The sequence below is a fragment of the Trachurus trachurus genome (assembly GCF_905171665.1).
Source record: "Trachurus trachurus genome assembly, chromosome: 4".
Lineage (NCBI taxonomy): Eukaryota > Metazoa > Chordata > Actinopteri > Carangiformes > Carangidae > Trachurus > Trachurus trachurus.
In genome coordinates this window covers 20,808,906-20,821,848 of record NC_139898.1, presented here as the reverse complement: position 1 = coordinate 20,821,848, position 12,943 = coordinate 20,808,906, and the positions used below count along the sequence as shown (strand labels likewise).

The window sequence follows — 12,943 nt, the reverse complement described above, 5'->3', positions numbered from 1 at the left end:
GTCTGGGGTGATAGCTCTAGCTGTAGTCATCCTGTAGCTTGAGGAATGTCTTTTTTTAAATTTTAGCCCCAGCAGCAATATTCCCATCTTTAGCCATGCCAAAGATGGTGCTTCAAAGCCCCTTTGAAGAAAGTCAAGGGTTGGTGTGAAAGCTTGCAGCCCCTTCCAGCTGACCAACTGACCACTCTGACATCAAAAGCTTCCTCCAATTAGTGTCAACAAATACGCAGCCCACGGTCTACAGGCTGGGTGTGTGTACTCACACGCAGTCAAATAGCATCACAGTAGTGGGACATTTACACCAGATGGCTGTAACTTTTTGCTAGTGGTTGATAAGTCACTTCTTCCAGCCACAAAGGCAGTTTTTTTCAGTCATTTTGGCATGCTGGGAATGAGTGTTTAAAGGTCATGTGTGTCATTAAGGTAGAGCATGAATTACACTTCAACATTCATGTCGTAGCCAAGGCTTTGAGGAAGTTGAGGTGACTCTCAGCTAAGCTTCCCACGTACACATACAGTATACACTTAAGAAATGACCATTCATGACAATGTAATGGCGGTGAATACAATGGCATTAAACACACCATTAACTGAAATTGGTATTACACATAGCTGGTCAGGATGTCCAAAAAAGAAGTTCAATGATTTTCAAAATAGACTGTCATGTAGTAACATCCTTGTGGAGCCTGTGTTTCTATTGCAAGTGTAGAGCTGTCTGGAAATATTACAGTAACTTCCACTAATAAGCGGCTTGTCAACCACAGCTCACACACCCATGTTACTAGTATGTACTCACATGCCTTTAAACCCATGCAAATAGAGGAAATAAGAACTTCTGAATTCAAAGCTGTAAATAAAAGATCTCACACACTTGTCTTACTATTCTGTTTAATTGTTTGTTTCTGTTTGACAGTGTTGATTTCTCTATAAGGTCAGATAGGATAAACCACACTGCTCGATGTTATAGAGATCACAATAGGGTTGACTCCATTTCACTGTAAATTGAGTTCAACAAAGAGGAGAGTTAAAAAGAGATAAACCCTCTTAAGCTAGGCATCTGTACTGGTGAGTGTGCCCCTCATGAAACACAATACAGAGAAGATCCTGTTTCTGAATGGCTTTCTTGTCTTTGTCTCGAAAGAGATGGCGAAGAACAACAAGACGGTATTTGTATTGTTTTGCCATCTTTGTCTTTTTGGGGCAACTTTGATCTCTAAACATTATCTTACACTTTTAGCTGGCAGTATCAGTCTCAGAAGTTAAAAATGTTTGAGAGGACCACTTAACATAAACAACACGAAACATTGGAAAGTTGTGTCATATTTCTTTTGAAATGCTAATCCAGAGGTCTTTAAAGTGAATTATACAAACCGTGGCAGTTCTCTATAACTCCTACATTGGAAGCAGGGTACACTGTTGGGCTAGGCTTCCAATCACTCGTCAAATGAACACTTGATTTTTTGTGTGAGTTCACCATTATTACTTTCACGTTTGTTCGAACATACATGTTTTCTTCACTGTTCAAGTTGCGTAACTGATACCCATATGACAACACTGGACACCATTGTTGGGTGACCTGATAGAGATTTTCACATAGATGTTTGATGCTGATAAGGCCAAACACAAAAACAGATGATCTAGGACATATTTTTCAAAGACGGCTGCATTGTCAAGATGTTTATTTACAAATGACAATCTATGTACATTTTGATTTTTACACATATTTACATCACAGAGACATAATCATCATCACCCGCTACACCCGCAAAGTTCAGCTTTATAATCATTGAATATCCCATTAATATGCTTATCTGCTTTAAATTAAATACAAGAACACCACATTACCCCCCCTTTTACTGGGAAGGCCATTAAATTAACTTGGTATATGCTCGTACCAGCAATAGTTTTAGTTCACAGTGTCATTATAAAACCTCTACCAAATTCACGTCAAGTATATCAGCACATTCAAATCCAAGGACAGCATACATGTAAAACCTTTACACAATTGTTTTTTTTTCAGTAGGTTCCAGTAGTATAGAAGCAGTACAAGTCCAAATCAAGTCAGTCACATTACAAACAAATGAGTGCAAGACACAGCAAATGATTAAAATCTTTCTTTAAGAATGTGTACTCTGTATGCAGATGATTCTATCAAGGTAACATTTAAATAGAGACTGTGACCAATGATGAAGTTAAGATTTTTCTGACCAAATCACTGAGGTAGAAAGAGTTGTTTCTTTTTCCCCTACTGGACGTATTTTGAAGCCAGAGCAACACTTAACACAAACCCCAAAATGCTAGCATAACAGCAGCATGTGCAATGGCTTTCGAACACTAACATTTACTGTGAACAAACTAAACCAAACATTATTTCCCCCCTCTTACCAATCTGAAAGCACAATATGCCACAGAAATTAAAACATAATATGGTTTTGGTTACCACTTATCCCAAAAATAAAAATAAAAAAATCACTTAAGTGTAATCACATTAATTGTTACGCTATCATTGGTGTTTTTGTGACAGCTTGGAACCACGGGGCTCCTGGCCAGTGAAAAACCTTCACCATTTCAAAGCAGAAAGACAGATAAAGAATAGGTGTTGGCCACAATAGACCGGACGAGCAGGGTGTTTGTATACGTCCCAAAATTATTGTTTTTTGTTATTTTTTGTATCAGGGCCCAAACAGATTATTAATACAAGAAAATTCAAACCCCATAACTGTAGAGCAAGTCAATGTTCTCCTCATTGTGCCGATTGATGCAGCAGCCTCTCCACATAAAGGAGACTTTACTGGTAAGTTTGCCTTCGATTCATACATTGTACTGTACTTCCTACCAGTATCCACCAAGGTTAAGCTCAGCGAGTTGGTGCTGTCCATACCTGGTGTTTTTCGTGAAGCTATAGGATCTTCACTTTCTGTGCGCAGACCAGGTCACTGTTGACCAGATTCCACATGTGCATGAGTTCTGACGGGAGCAGCTTGTGCACCACAATCATGCTCTTGAAGAAACAAGGTTCTCGGTTCAACTTACTGCTCTTGTTTTTCACCAAGCCAAACGTCTTAAACGCATTGTGCTTCACCGGCGCGACCTGAAGCACCTCCAGACACATGCCCAAGAAAACGTCATCGATGGGGTAGAGCTCCAGGTTGTCGGCGACCCAGTAGAGACTCCTTGCCAGAGTCCCATCCATCAGAAACCCCCCACCACCTGCATATGGAGGGTAGTGCGTCTTGTTATACAGAGCGTGGGGTATGTAGTATTTGTTTTCTTTTTTACGAATGGGCTTAGCCTTGAAAATCACATCCCCCACAAACAGGTTCTTGTCATCTTGGCTGCTTTCCAGGAACTCGAAGATGTTCTCCACCCTGACGAATACATCGTCATCCCCTTTGAACACATAGCGCACAGTGGGGCAGTATGTGTTGAACCACTTGAGGAAGTGAGTCTCTTTAAGTGTGAGGTTGAAGAAGCTATCCAAGAAATCCCACTGGAGGATATCGCCGTAGATGTAGTCCTCATACTCCACAAGCTTCTGATGGTTCGCTCTCTCTGCCTCATTGGAGGGTTTTCCAAGGAGGAAAAGGGTTTTTATCCTCTTGCCATCCACCACCTGCTCTTTGCCCCAGGTTTTTCGAATGACCTCCCTGCGGTCATGTTGAGTGGCCACTGATTTAACTACCATGAGCAAATATATCTCCCCCGTGCACCTCTCCGGGTGGTTGAGGAGCATGGGGAAGTATCGACAGTGTCGATAAAGCAAGAACTGCTTGAAATTGCCCTCAAGGCTCTGGAACCACTCCTGGCTAGTGAGGTTGAGGTTGGCACTACAGTTCGAGCTGGTTACATCCCAGGTTCTGGGGCCGCTGCTGTCAGTGATTTTGGGCTCCTGTGTGGTGGCATGAGATTTACGCTGTGGGTGGTGTTTACTAGCTTTCCAGAAGGTTTTTATCCCCAGGTTCATGCCAGTTTTCTCTTCTAGGGCAGCTCCAGGCTCCGATCCCTCAGAGGTATCCATGCGAGCCTGCCTCTGCAGTTCAAAGGGAATCCCCATATTGATGGTCCCTCTCTGGACGACAGTCAGCGCTACCACAGCCAGGAAAAACATGACACTCAGCTTCTTGTACACCCTCCAGCGATCTCTGTTGTTCATCCTGAGTGAAGACAAAGATTAGATGGGTTTGGGTTAGGGGTAAGGCCTAGATAGGTCAAAAATATCTAAACCAAATCTATTAATTTGTATCATTACCATAATGTATTGTTTTTAGAAGTTTCACACCCACACAAGTAGACAAATATCAAACAGTGAGCTATTTAGAACGTGTTCTGTGTTTAATCTCTAGAAATCACATTAGGTGACATTTTTTGGTAGGAATGTGTATTGTTTTTATCATTTTTAATGATTAAAGCATAAAGACACATAAAATAGTGTAAAGACTAAATAATCTGATACAAGCTCGGGGGGCCCTATGCTCACCAGATGGCCCACAAGAGAGCTTCATTTTTTTTCTGATTTGGATCCCACATATGCACAGCATTGTCACTGTGATGTGTTTTGTAATGTGGACAAGATCAATTGAAATGAGAAATGGCCACAAAACAAAGACTGAGATAACTCATAGCTTTTGCTTAAATAGCATATAATGAGTCATATAAAACCCAGAAGACAGCAAAAATATTTCTCCTTAGGTTTTAACGTAGTTACATAAAGTAACACTTGTCACGTTTTATTTAACCACTGTCACTTCTGGAGGAAGATGTGGAATGTACTTGCGAAGTGAAGTAACTCCTCCACTTCAAATTCTCACATTTCCATCATGTCATGCCAGGGCTCGTTGCATTCACGACCCCAGAGACACTCCCGGGGGGAGTGGGCCCCTCTACCTTTGAAGGAGTTTTCTCTCCCTACAAACAAGGTAAATCCAAGCCTGTTCTGTAACGGGGTAAAAAAAAAAAAAAGGGTCTTGTAGGCCTATCTATTAAAAAAAAAAAAATCAGAGATAGTTATATGTAGATCTTGAATCATTTATCCTCCCTTTACTACTTCAATAGGCGGCCTGCTACAGCACCTCCAAAGTTTCAGCATGTCCAATCCTCCTCTTTGAGTAGCCGAATTGAATAAGTCAAGACAGACAAATGGCACTTAACTGCAAGAATCATTAATTTGTTTTGATGAGTAGCTTGAAAACAGTTAGCTTGTCTACTATAAACAATTGATTGGAATCAGCCAAACAGAAATAGTTTATCTAATTGCAGTTATAAAGTAGCCTGGAGTGATTATAAAGAAGATGACACTTACATTTCGTCGCTTCAGTCTCCGATGGTTGCTGTGAGGCAATAAGCCCAATTAAAGTGCTGATGATCGAGACCAGAAAAGTCGAATGGGTCGATGTTAATGTCCCCTCGGTTTTGCGAATTGATTAAATTATCCTTTGCGCAGAAAAAGATTCGTTGCACATAGCTGTGGCGAAAAACGAGCGGAGCACTGTGAGATGATGCAGATGTGCTCTGTGTGATCCACGCTCCTGCTGCTGCTGCTGCTGAGGACTGTTCTGTTCTCACTCCTTCACTGCGATCCATCCGCCTTTAAAAGCTTTGGCCGCGCGCGCGCGCGCGCGCACACACACACACACACACACACACACACACACACACACTGGCGTGAAATAATGAAACCATGTGACGAGGGAGACCGAGTATGGATGTATCATTTTTAGTATTTCTGTCTAGAACACAAAATTAAAAGTTACATTACCCCATAGTCCAGGTTATAGCTGGAAGATACTCTGGGCTGAAATGTAACATAGCCTAGTAGATTACCCCATGACAAAAACTGACATTGAACACTTTAAACTTAGGCTACGTAAATGTAAGGTAATCAATTTGGGAAATATCACAAATGAGCAAACCAGGTCTGCCATGAACTGTTTTACAACAAAGGATATATCACATGAATAGTGAGGCTGTTTAAACACCTAGGGAGGAAGCTTTCAGATCAAGTTGTAACAGACACCTTGACTCATATTTTGTTTTTATGATTATTATTTTACCTTTATTTTAGTAATGCTGTTTGTACTGCCTTAACTATTGTTGTTGATTTGTGCTGGTAATTTATGTTGTTTATCTTACTGTCATTTATATTGCTGGCATTTGATTATATTTTTGATGTGCAGCACTTTGGTCAACTGAGATTTTTTAAAATGTGCTATACAAATAAAATTATTATTAATTTTTAATGTATTAAGAAAAAAAAAGTTTATTAATTATAAACTTTTGACTTTTAATGTTGACCTTCAGGTTACAGAATGGACCCCAGGAAGACTAGCGGCGTTCTAGAGCGCAGCTAATGGGGATCCTAACAAATAAAATAAAATAAAATAAATAGAATAACAGCTCCGTAACAGTCGGACTAATAATGATGTTATTCAGTCCAAACAGTGGACTTTCTGGCATGCATGTGACATCAGCAATAGGTCCTGCTATTCATTTGCTGTCATAGAGCAAACTCCACAGCTTTTATCAGTTAGCCAGCCTTTCATAGCTATGTGTAACAAAGGATTCGGTGTATTGGATTGAAAGTAAAAAAGCATTGGTCAAGTAAGGTGAATGCATTCTTAAAAGTTGACTCAGTTCCTGGGATAAGACAGTCAGCTATGTTTTCTCTCAGTGATATGGTGTGGGGAAGGGCAAAAATGCTGTAGGGCCATATCACCAACAGTTATGGAAAGATCTCTCAGCCTGAAAACAAAACAAGGATTGGTGATAGCTGAAATGCTGTCACCACCACAACTACACTCAGCCCTTGCTCTGGCAAACTCTGTTCTTCCGCCTCTTTATGGTCGGGGGGAAGAACAACAAAATATCTTTCTGTGCTTCAAAACAGGATTTTTTCAGTTTGCACACAGCTGTGATCCAAAATCTCTCCTTCCTACTCTTCTCTCTCTATTTCCTGCATCCAACCAGCCATCCTTCTCTGGGCCATGTGCATCCTGTTGCCTGCTGGCAGTGTTTTTTCCCGTTTTTATTTTTTTTCCTCTCTGTGGATTCATGCTCTGCAAGTGGTGTGGAGAAGCGAGGTGGTGATGGACACCACTATCCCTTGAGCTTTACCTTGGCTGGAAAGGCAACATTTGACACAAATTTCAGGCAACAGCCAGCCAAGGAAAACTAAGCTCTGTGACTCATTGTCGCATGATTTGTGTCAGGATGTGACCTGTGATTCTGTTGATTTTAATGGGTTTCCTCATGATGATTTCACATACGGTCCTTTGGAAATGAACCGCACTCAGTCCAGTGGATCAAAAAGAGGACAGGTGGAAAGTCCTCTGTAGGTTTACAGTATATTTCCATAGGAGCTCTATTGTTTTGGTGTATGGTAACTTTCTCTTGGTACAAGGTGGCATTAGGTCAACTTACCTTCTATAGAGTATCTAGTTGAATTATATAGTGTATTCTGTGTGTACTGTGTCTGTGGCAATATAACATTAAACTCAGCACAATAGGCTTTCAGCATTATTATTGACTTTATTAATAAATCCAAATTTATAAGAGAGGGTATGCGCTGCATGTGTTTGCATGTGTATGAGAGTGAAAGAGAAAGAACACGTGGGAGGGGTAACGGTGGTTTCGTGTGTTCAGTCTACATTCGTTAGTGGTGGCATCAGCTCTGAGGTGGCATCAGCTTATTTCTGTGCTGGTGTCTGCTGGGGCAGCAGAATATGCAGTGGTGCCAGGAAAAGACTTAACCGACTGAACAAGGAAGAGCAGCTGAGATGCCCCCATCCAACCCACTGAAGGCAACGGGCGACAAAGGGTGATGGCAAAGGAATCATCTTTGTTGGAGAACGTCTCCCACCTCAAGCAGGACACTCTGCTGCACCCACAATGTGTGTGTGAGGGAGAGAAACCGCACGTCTTTCCTTCCTGCTGCTGTCAGACATTTACCAACCACTGCATTCAGTAGACCACATTCATACCAAAAATAAATTACAGTTTATGTTCAAGTTACACAGTAGCAAGAGGTGAAAAGAACATTAAGCGCTTTGTGTTAACAATGAACTAGGAGTATTGACGTGTTTCCAAAAAAGTGCATCGCTTAAGTTCAAGTAATTCCAAAGGCAGGAACAATTATCACTTGACTATGCAGTTCTGCAGAGAATTCTTGGCTTCTTTCAGCTCTTTTTTTCTGTTTAACTCAAAAATAAGTGCTTATCATATTATTCATAACTTCAGCTCAAGAGGTTGTCAGTTGGTCAGTATTGTTTCTGTTCACTACACACATTGATGCACTGGAAGAAAACTATTTCACTTATTATGTAAAAACTGGAAATATGAGTTATAAGATTTTATCAAGGCCTATAGTCAGGACCAGGATACTGTATAAAAAGGTTAATTATAACAGAGGATAAAAGGACACCTGTGTGCTGGGATGTGGTAGCAGAGTTGTGAAATCTTAGTCCTCAACACATGAAATGATACAATGGGCTTGTCTCACTTGGCCCTCTCTCAATTGCCCTATCAGTGATAATTTTACTCTTTGTGGCTCCTTTTCACATCATAGCTTATGCAACAAAATGAGGGAGTCGAGGGAAGGAGGTGGTGGAGGGAAGGGGGTTGGTAAGGAAAACACACTGTTAATAAGAAATGGAAAACCTTGCGGCTACTTTTGACTTAGAGGAAGTACGTGCTAATCCCTTGTTGGGTTTAACACACCTGAGGGAGGATTGCCTTTGGCCTGTCCGACTCTCATCAAGTATCTGACTGGAAGGAATGAACCCTCATGTCCCTCCTCCCTTTGTCAGGTGAGGGGCCCTGGCTGCTGGGTCCTCAGTCACCATGAAAGAATTTACTGGCAGGATAGAAAAACTGGCTTCGATGGGATCTACCACCCCTCCCTTTCCTCTCATCTGCCACTTGAGGATGTTCTTCCCTGAAAAGACACATAGAACAAAGGTGATGTGATCAAGCTGTGTTATGAATGTCCCTGTCAGCTGCGGTGATAAGTAAGCACCTGCCTTATCTCTGAAAAAACAAAAACAAAACAGAGACCCCTTATTGGCTCTCTAGTAAGACAATCTGAAATACTTGTTCTCCTAGGTTACATGCTGTCATTCCCCCCATTCCGACATCCCACCACTCCAACATACCACCATTTAGACATACCACTTTTCCGGCATACCGCTATTCCGACATGCCATTGTCCACCATTCCGTCAAGGCTTTCAATATAAGGAAATGTGCGTTACTCAACAGGTGACTCCCTCCTACTTATCTGGACTGTCTACTTCTGGACTCTATCTATCTGGCCTGTCTAGCATCTACCTGGTCTTTTTACTAAACTTAACCAATTCCAAAAAATACTGTCATTCCGACCATAGGAGGCAAGAATTTTCGGAATAATGGGACATTTGATAGAAAAGTGTTGCCATTTAGACTATTAGAGACCTATGTCAGACTGGTGGGATGTCGGAATGGCGGTTGCCCCCAGTTCTTCTTATTCAAAGATCAATTTTTGTCATGTTTTGCTGTTATTGCTGACTCAAGGTCCCGGAAAGACTTTGGCAGTGCTGACACAATACATTACTTATTTAGACCCTACGTAAGTGTCCCACGGCAAAGTCATGAGAATGACATTAATGATTACATGATGTTATTTTGGGAAACTTGGTGTGCTCATTTGTTCATTGGAATACTGCAGCGTCAAAACAATTTGAAAATAAAAAACTACTAATAACTACTAATAAACTACTTCAAGGTCTGTTTCTGACTTTATTCGCAGTGGCTGTTTTGTCAACTGTTGTTTCCTAGTTCAACCATGAGCAGTCAGGCCTCGCCACTAGTGTAGCATTACTGTGATAGGCTAAGTCATAACGGGCTGTAACCCACTGATTCTGTACAGAGTTGGCAAGAACAAAGTTGCAGTGGGTGTTTTCCACAATGGCCAAATGGGCGACAATGGGCCAATCACACACTTGGAAAAAAACATAGATAAGACCCACAAAGGTAAGATTTATATGTTTAAATGAGGAAAGACTTCAAGGGTGAAGACTAAGCACGGTGTACTTAGTGCCTTGTCATAAGTACATCTGGTTAACTTCCCCAACTCAGTTATAGAGCAGCACACAGTTGCGTCGTTGCTTCCTTCACCTTCTTGAATGTTTATTTTCACGACAACTGAAGAATCCCCAGCTTAAAAATAAGTGATTCATGAGTTGAGATTATTTTGTCAAGTGTCAGTTTGATGTCAGAAGTCAAGTGTCATGCTCAGATGCAGAGACGTTGCTGTTGTCCACAGGCTGGGTGCAGATAAGCCCAGGGGAAAGCAACTATCCTGGCTTGCTGTTGAACTGATTAAGCTGTCAACTGTGAGTGTGATTAGTCTTTTGCCCCCCTCCTGCTGAAGAATCAACAGCTTTAGATTGGCATTTACCACGTCCCACCAAACATTGTAACCCACAGTTTGGTCTAGTGTACGTAGTGAAAATGTGTAGCTGCATTCATGGTAAAGGTTAATGGGTATTTTGTGAGGACATTCCTGAGAAGGTCAAAAATATAAAAAGTGATTTCCAAATAAGCTTTACAACTTACACCACTTTGACCTTAAACATTTGAATGTTTTTGAAAATACCCAAAGCGTTGGCAAGAATGTCCTCTGTCAATATGTAGGCTAATGGCGTTTCCAAAAGAGTGCATTTTGCTTAGCTGAAAGGGAAGGTGTACATCTTAAATGTTTACAACAAAAGGGTAACTGTGGGAGTCATTTTGATCTGGCCGGGAGGAAACAGGAGGCGCAGGAGACAGAGACACTGTCTCTTCTTGGTTGGCGTCACCTTTTATCAGTGGACCACATGGCTGTCTACTGATAAACGCATCTGAAAAGGGTGCCAGTGATCCCGATGACACTCGGGGCTCTTGAGAGGATGCCCCTGTCTCACCAGATTAATTGCCCAGATATGGGGATGTGGTGCAACTCCACTTTCATTCACACTTTGAAATAAAGGGTTCCAGACGTTTTTTTCCCCCCCTATTCTAATGAACTCCTGTTTTGCAGAGTTGCTGTCTCAGACTCAAAATGCCATGATCATTCTGGGATTTGATGGCCAGAATATTACTTTGTCTGAGATTTTGACAAGGACCCTCTTCTAGACACGGCCTCAGGGTGAGATAACAGGGCAGACATACCTAAAGGCCCATATCATGTCAACCTTTAACTTAATTTGACAAAAAGAAAAAAGTACATCTGAAGCTGAAAGTTCTGCAGAGTTGACAGTAGAAAAGCTTTTGCAGCTAATCTTGAAACTGAAAAAAGTTCCATAAGGCCTGGAGCTGAAAACAGTCATGGAATAACTCTGACTCTTTTGAGCATAGTAGAAGCCACATTAACTACCGTATTTGATATTTGTCTTTATCTGTGAGCCCCATTCCTTAGTCTTTATCAACACTTTTGTTTTGATAGAAAACAGCAGCTTCCTCTCTGTCACTGTAACAGTCCGGCAGTACCAGCGTGGCTTGAGCTCGGGGTTACGCGGCCACCTGGTCGCAAGTGCGTCAGTGTTTCATGTGCAGCTTGTTTCCTCACATTGTGCTGCTGCTCGCAGGCAGCATCCACAATATTCGTTTGTGAGCATGTCATCTCTCAGGGGACCATCTGAGAGTCACTAAGACCTGCTCAGCCAAAACTAGCCGTGTCAGTCCTGCAGTCTTTATACATCAGGAGGAAGTTGACTGTCTAGATTATTTTTCTCAGAAAGCAAAGGCACCAATGATGTTTCTGGCCTATATTCAAATGTTGTACTAAGTCATGACGGTGGAGGTCAAGAAGAAATTAAGATGGAATAGCCCTAAATGGAATTTAATATCCATTTTTATTATTTACAACTGTGTAATCTTCTGTGTCATGTAAAAAAAAACACCTGCCATGAAAAAGGCTCACTGAATGGCAATGAAGCAATGATGTCACACAAATAGGAGGAGACAGTCCTTGAGTAGTATATGAATGGAGATGATCTCAAAAAGGCAGACAGTTTTATTTGTTGCTTTGTTTGCAATGTGGAGCAATCTGAGAACTTTTGCCAGAACATTTTATTCACTTACTGTCCTGATATATCAAGCATTTAAACATATTACAGGTGGCTGCTTCTTTCAGTTTGAGCTTACTACACAGAGCTGTGTATGAAATTTGCTTTAAAACCAAAGCCATAATTGTGAGGACAGAGGAGTGTTGCCACAATAATACGTACTTAATAAAAAAAGACTAAAGGTGGAAATTAGATTTTCATGTTACACACTGTATCAAAGAACATAAGGAACCTTCATTTGCAGTTAGAAACTTTTTAGATAAGAAATGTATTTGAAGTAGATTGATAACATTTTCTAATCTGAGTAATCTCTGCATAAAACCCTGTCCTTCACATCATTTAAAAGACATATCTGACACTTTTCAACCTTTCCACTGAAATAATGGTGTTTGGACAGGGTGTCAAGAAGCTGGTTTTCCCAATGAACATCACACTTAAATGAGGTGTGGTTTTAACAGGCAGTCAGGAATGCATTTTTCATTTGGTGAAGTTTGAGGCACTAACATACCATACCTGCTAAGTGCAATACATCATGGTTTGTGACACTCTCTTCCGTGTTTCTAGAAGTTTCCATTTAGTAGACTCCACTTACAGACTTCAGTGAGAGCACTATTAACTGAAGGTGGAGAGAGGCAGAGGTATTGCCGGTAATGTCACATCACCTTAGTGCTGAAGTAAAACCCCTTATCAACTGTATGAATCACATCGTTGCACTCCTTCCTGTTGTGACGTCCCACCTGCCTCTTCACCATGCTCACCGTTTCCAACAAAAACAGGCTGAACAATATCAGACATACCACTTCTAAAAATCTCACATGACCTCTTAGACCTCAACAGTAGAGCCGTCACACAGTAGTCCACAGTACA

At 41.2% G+C, this 12,943-nt stretch overlaps 1 protein-coding gene across 1 annotated transcript; it reads right to left on the bottom strand.

The window, feature by feature from the left end:
• Positions 1-2,899: 2,899 nt before the first annotated feature.
• On the bottom strand, positions 2,900-4,153 carry b3gnt7 (UDP-GlcNAc:betaGal beta-1,3-N-acetylglucosaminyltransferase 7; the record flags this gene model as incomplete). The annotated part of the gene is made up of 1 exon (XM_083969821.1): positions 2,900-4,153. One exon carries the CDS (start codon positions 4,151-4,153, stop codon positions 2,900-2,902), a length of 1,254 nt encoding a protein of 417 aa, XP_083825947.1.
• Positions 4,154-12,943: the final 8,790 nt, after the last annotated feature.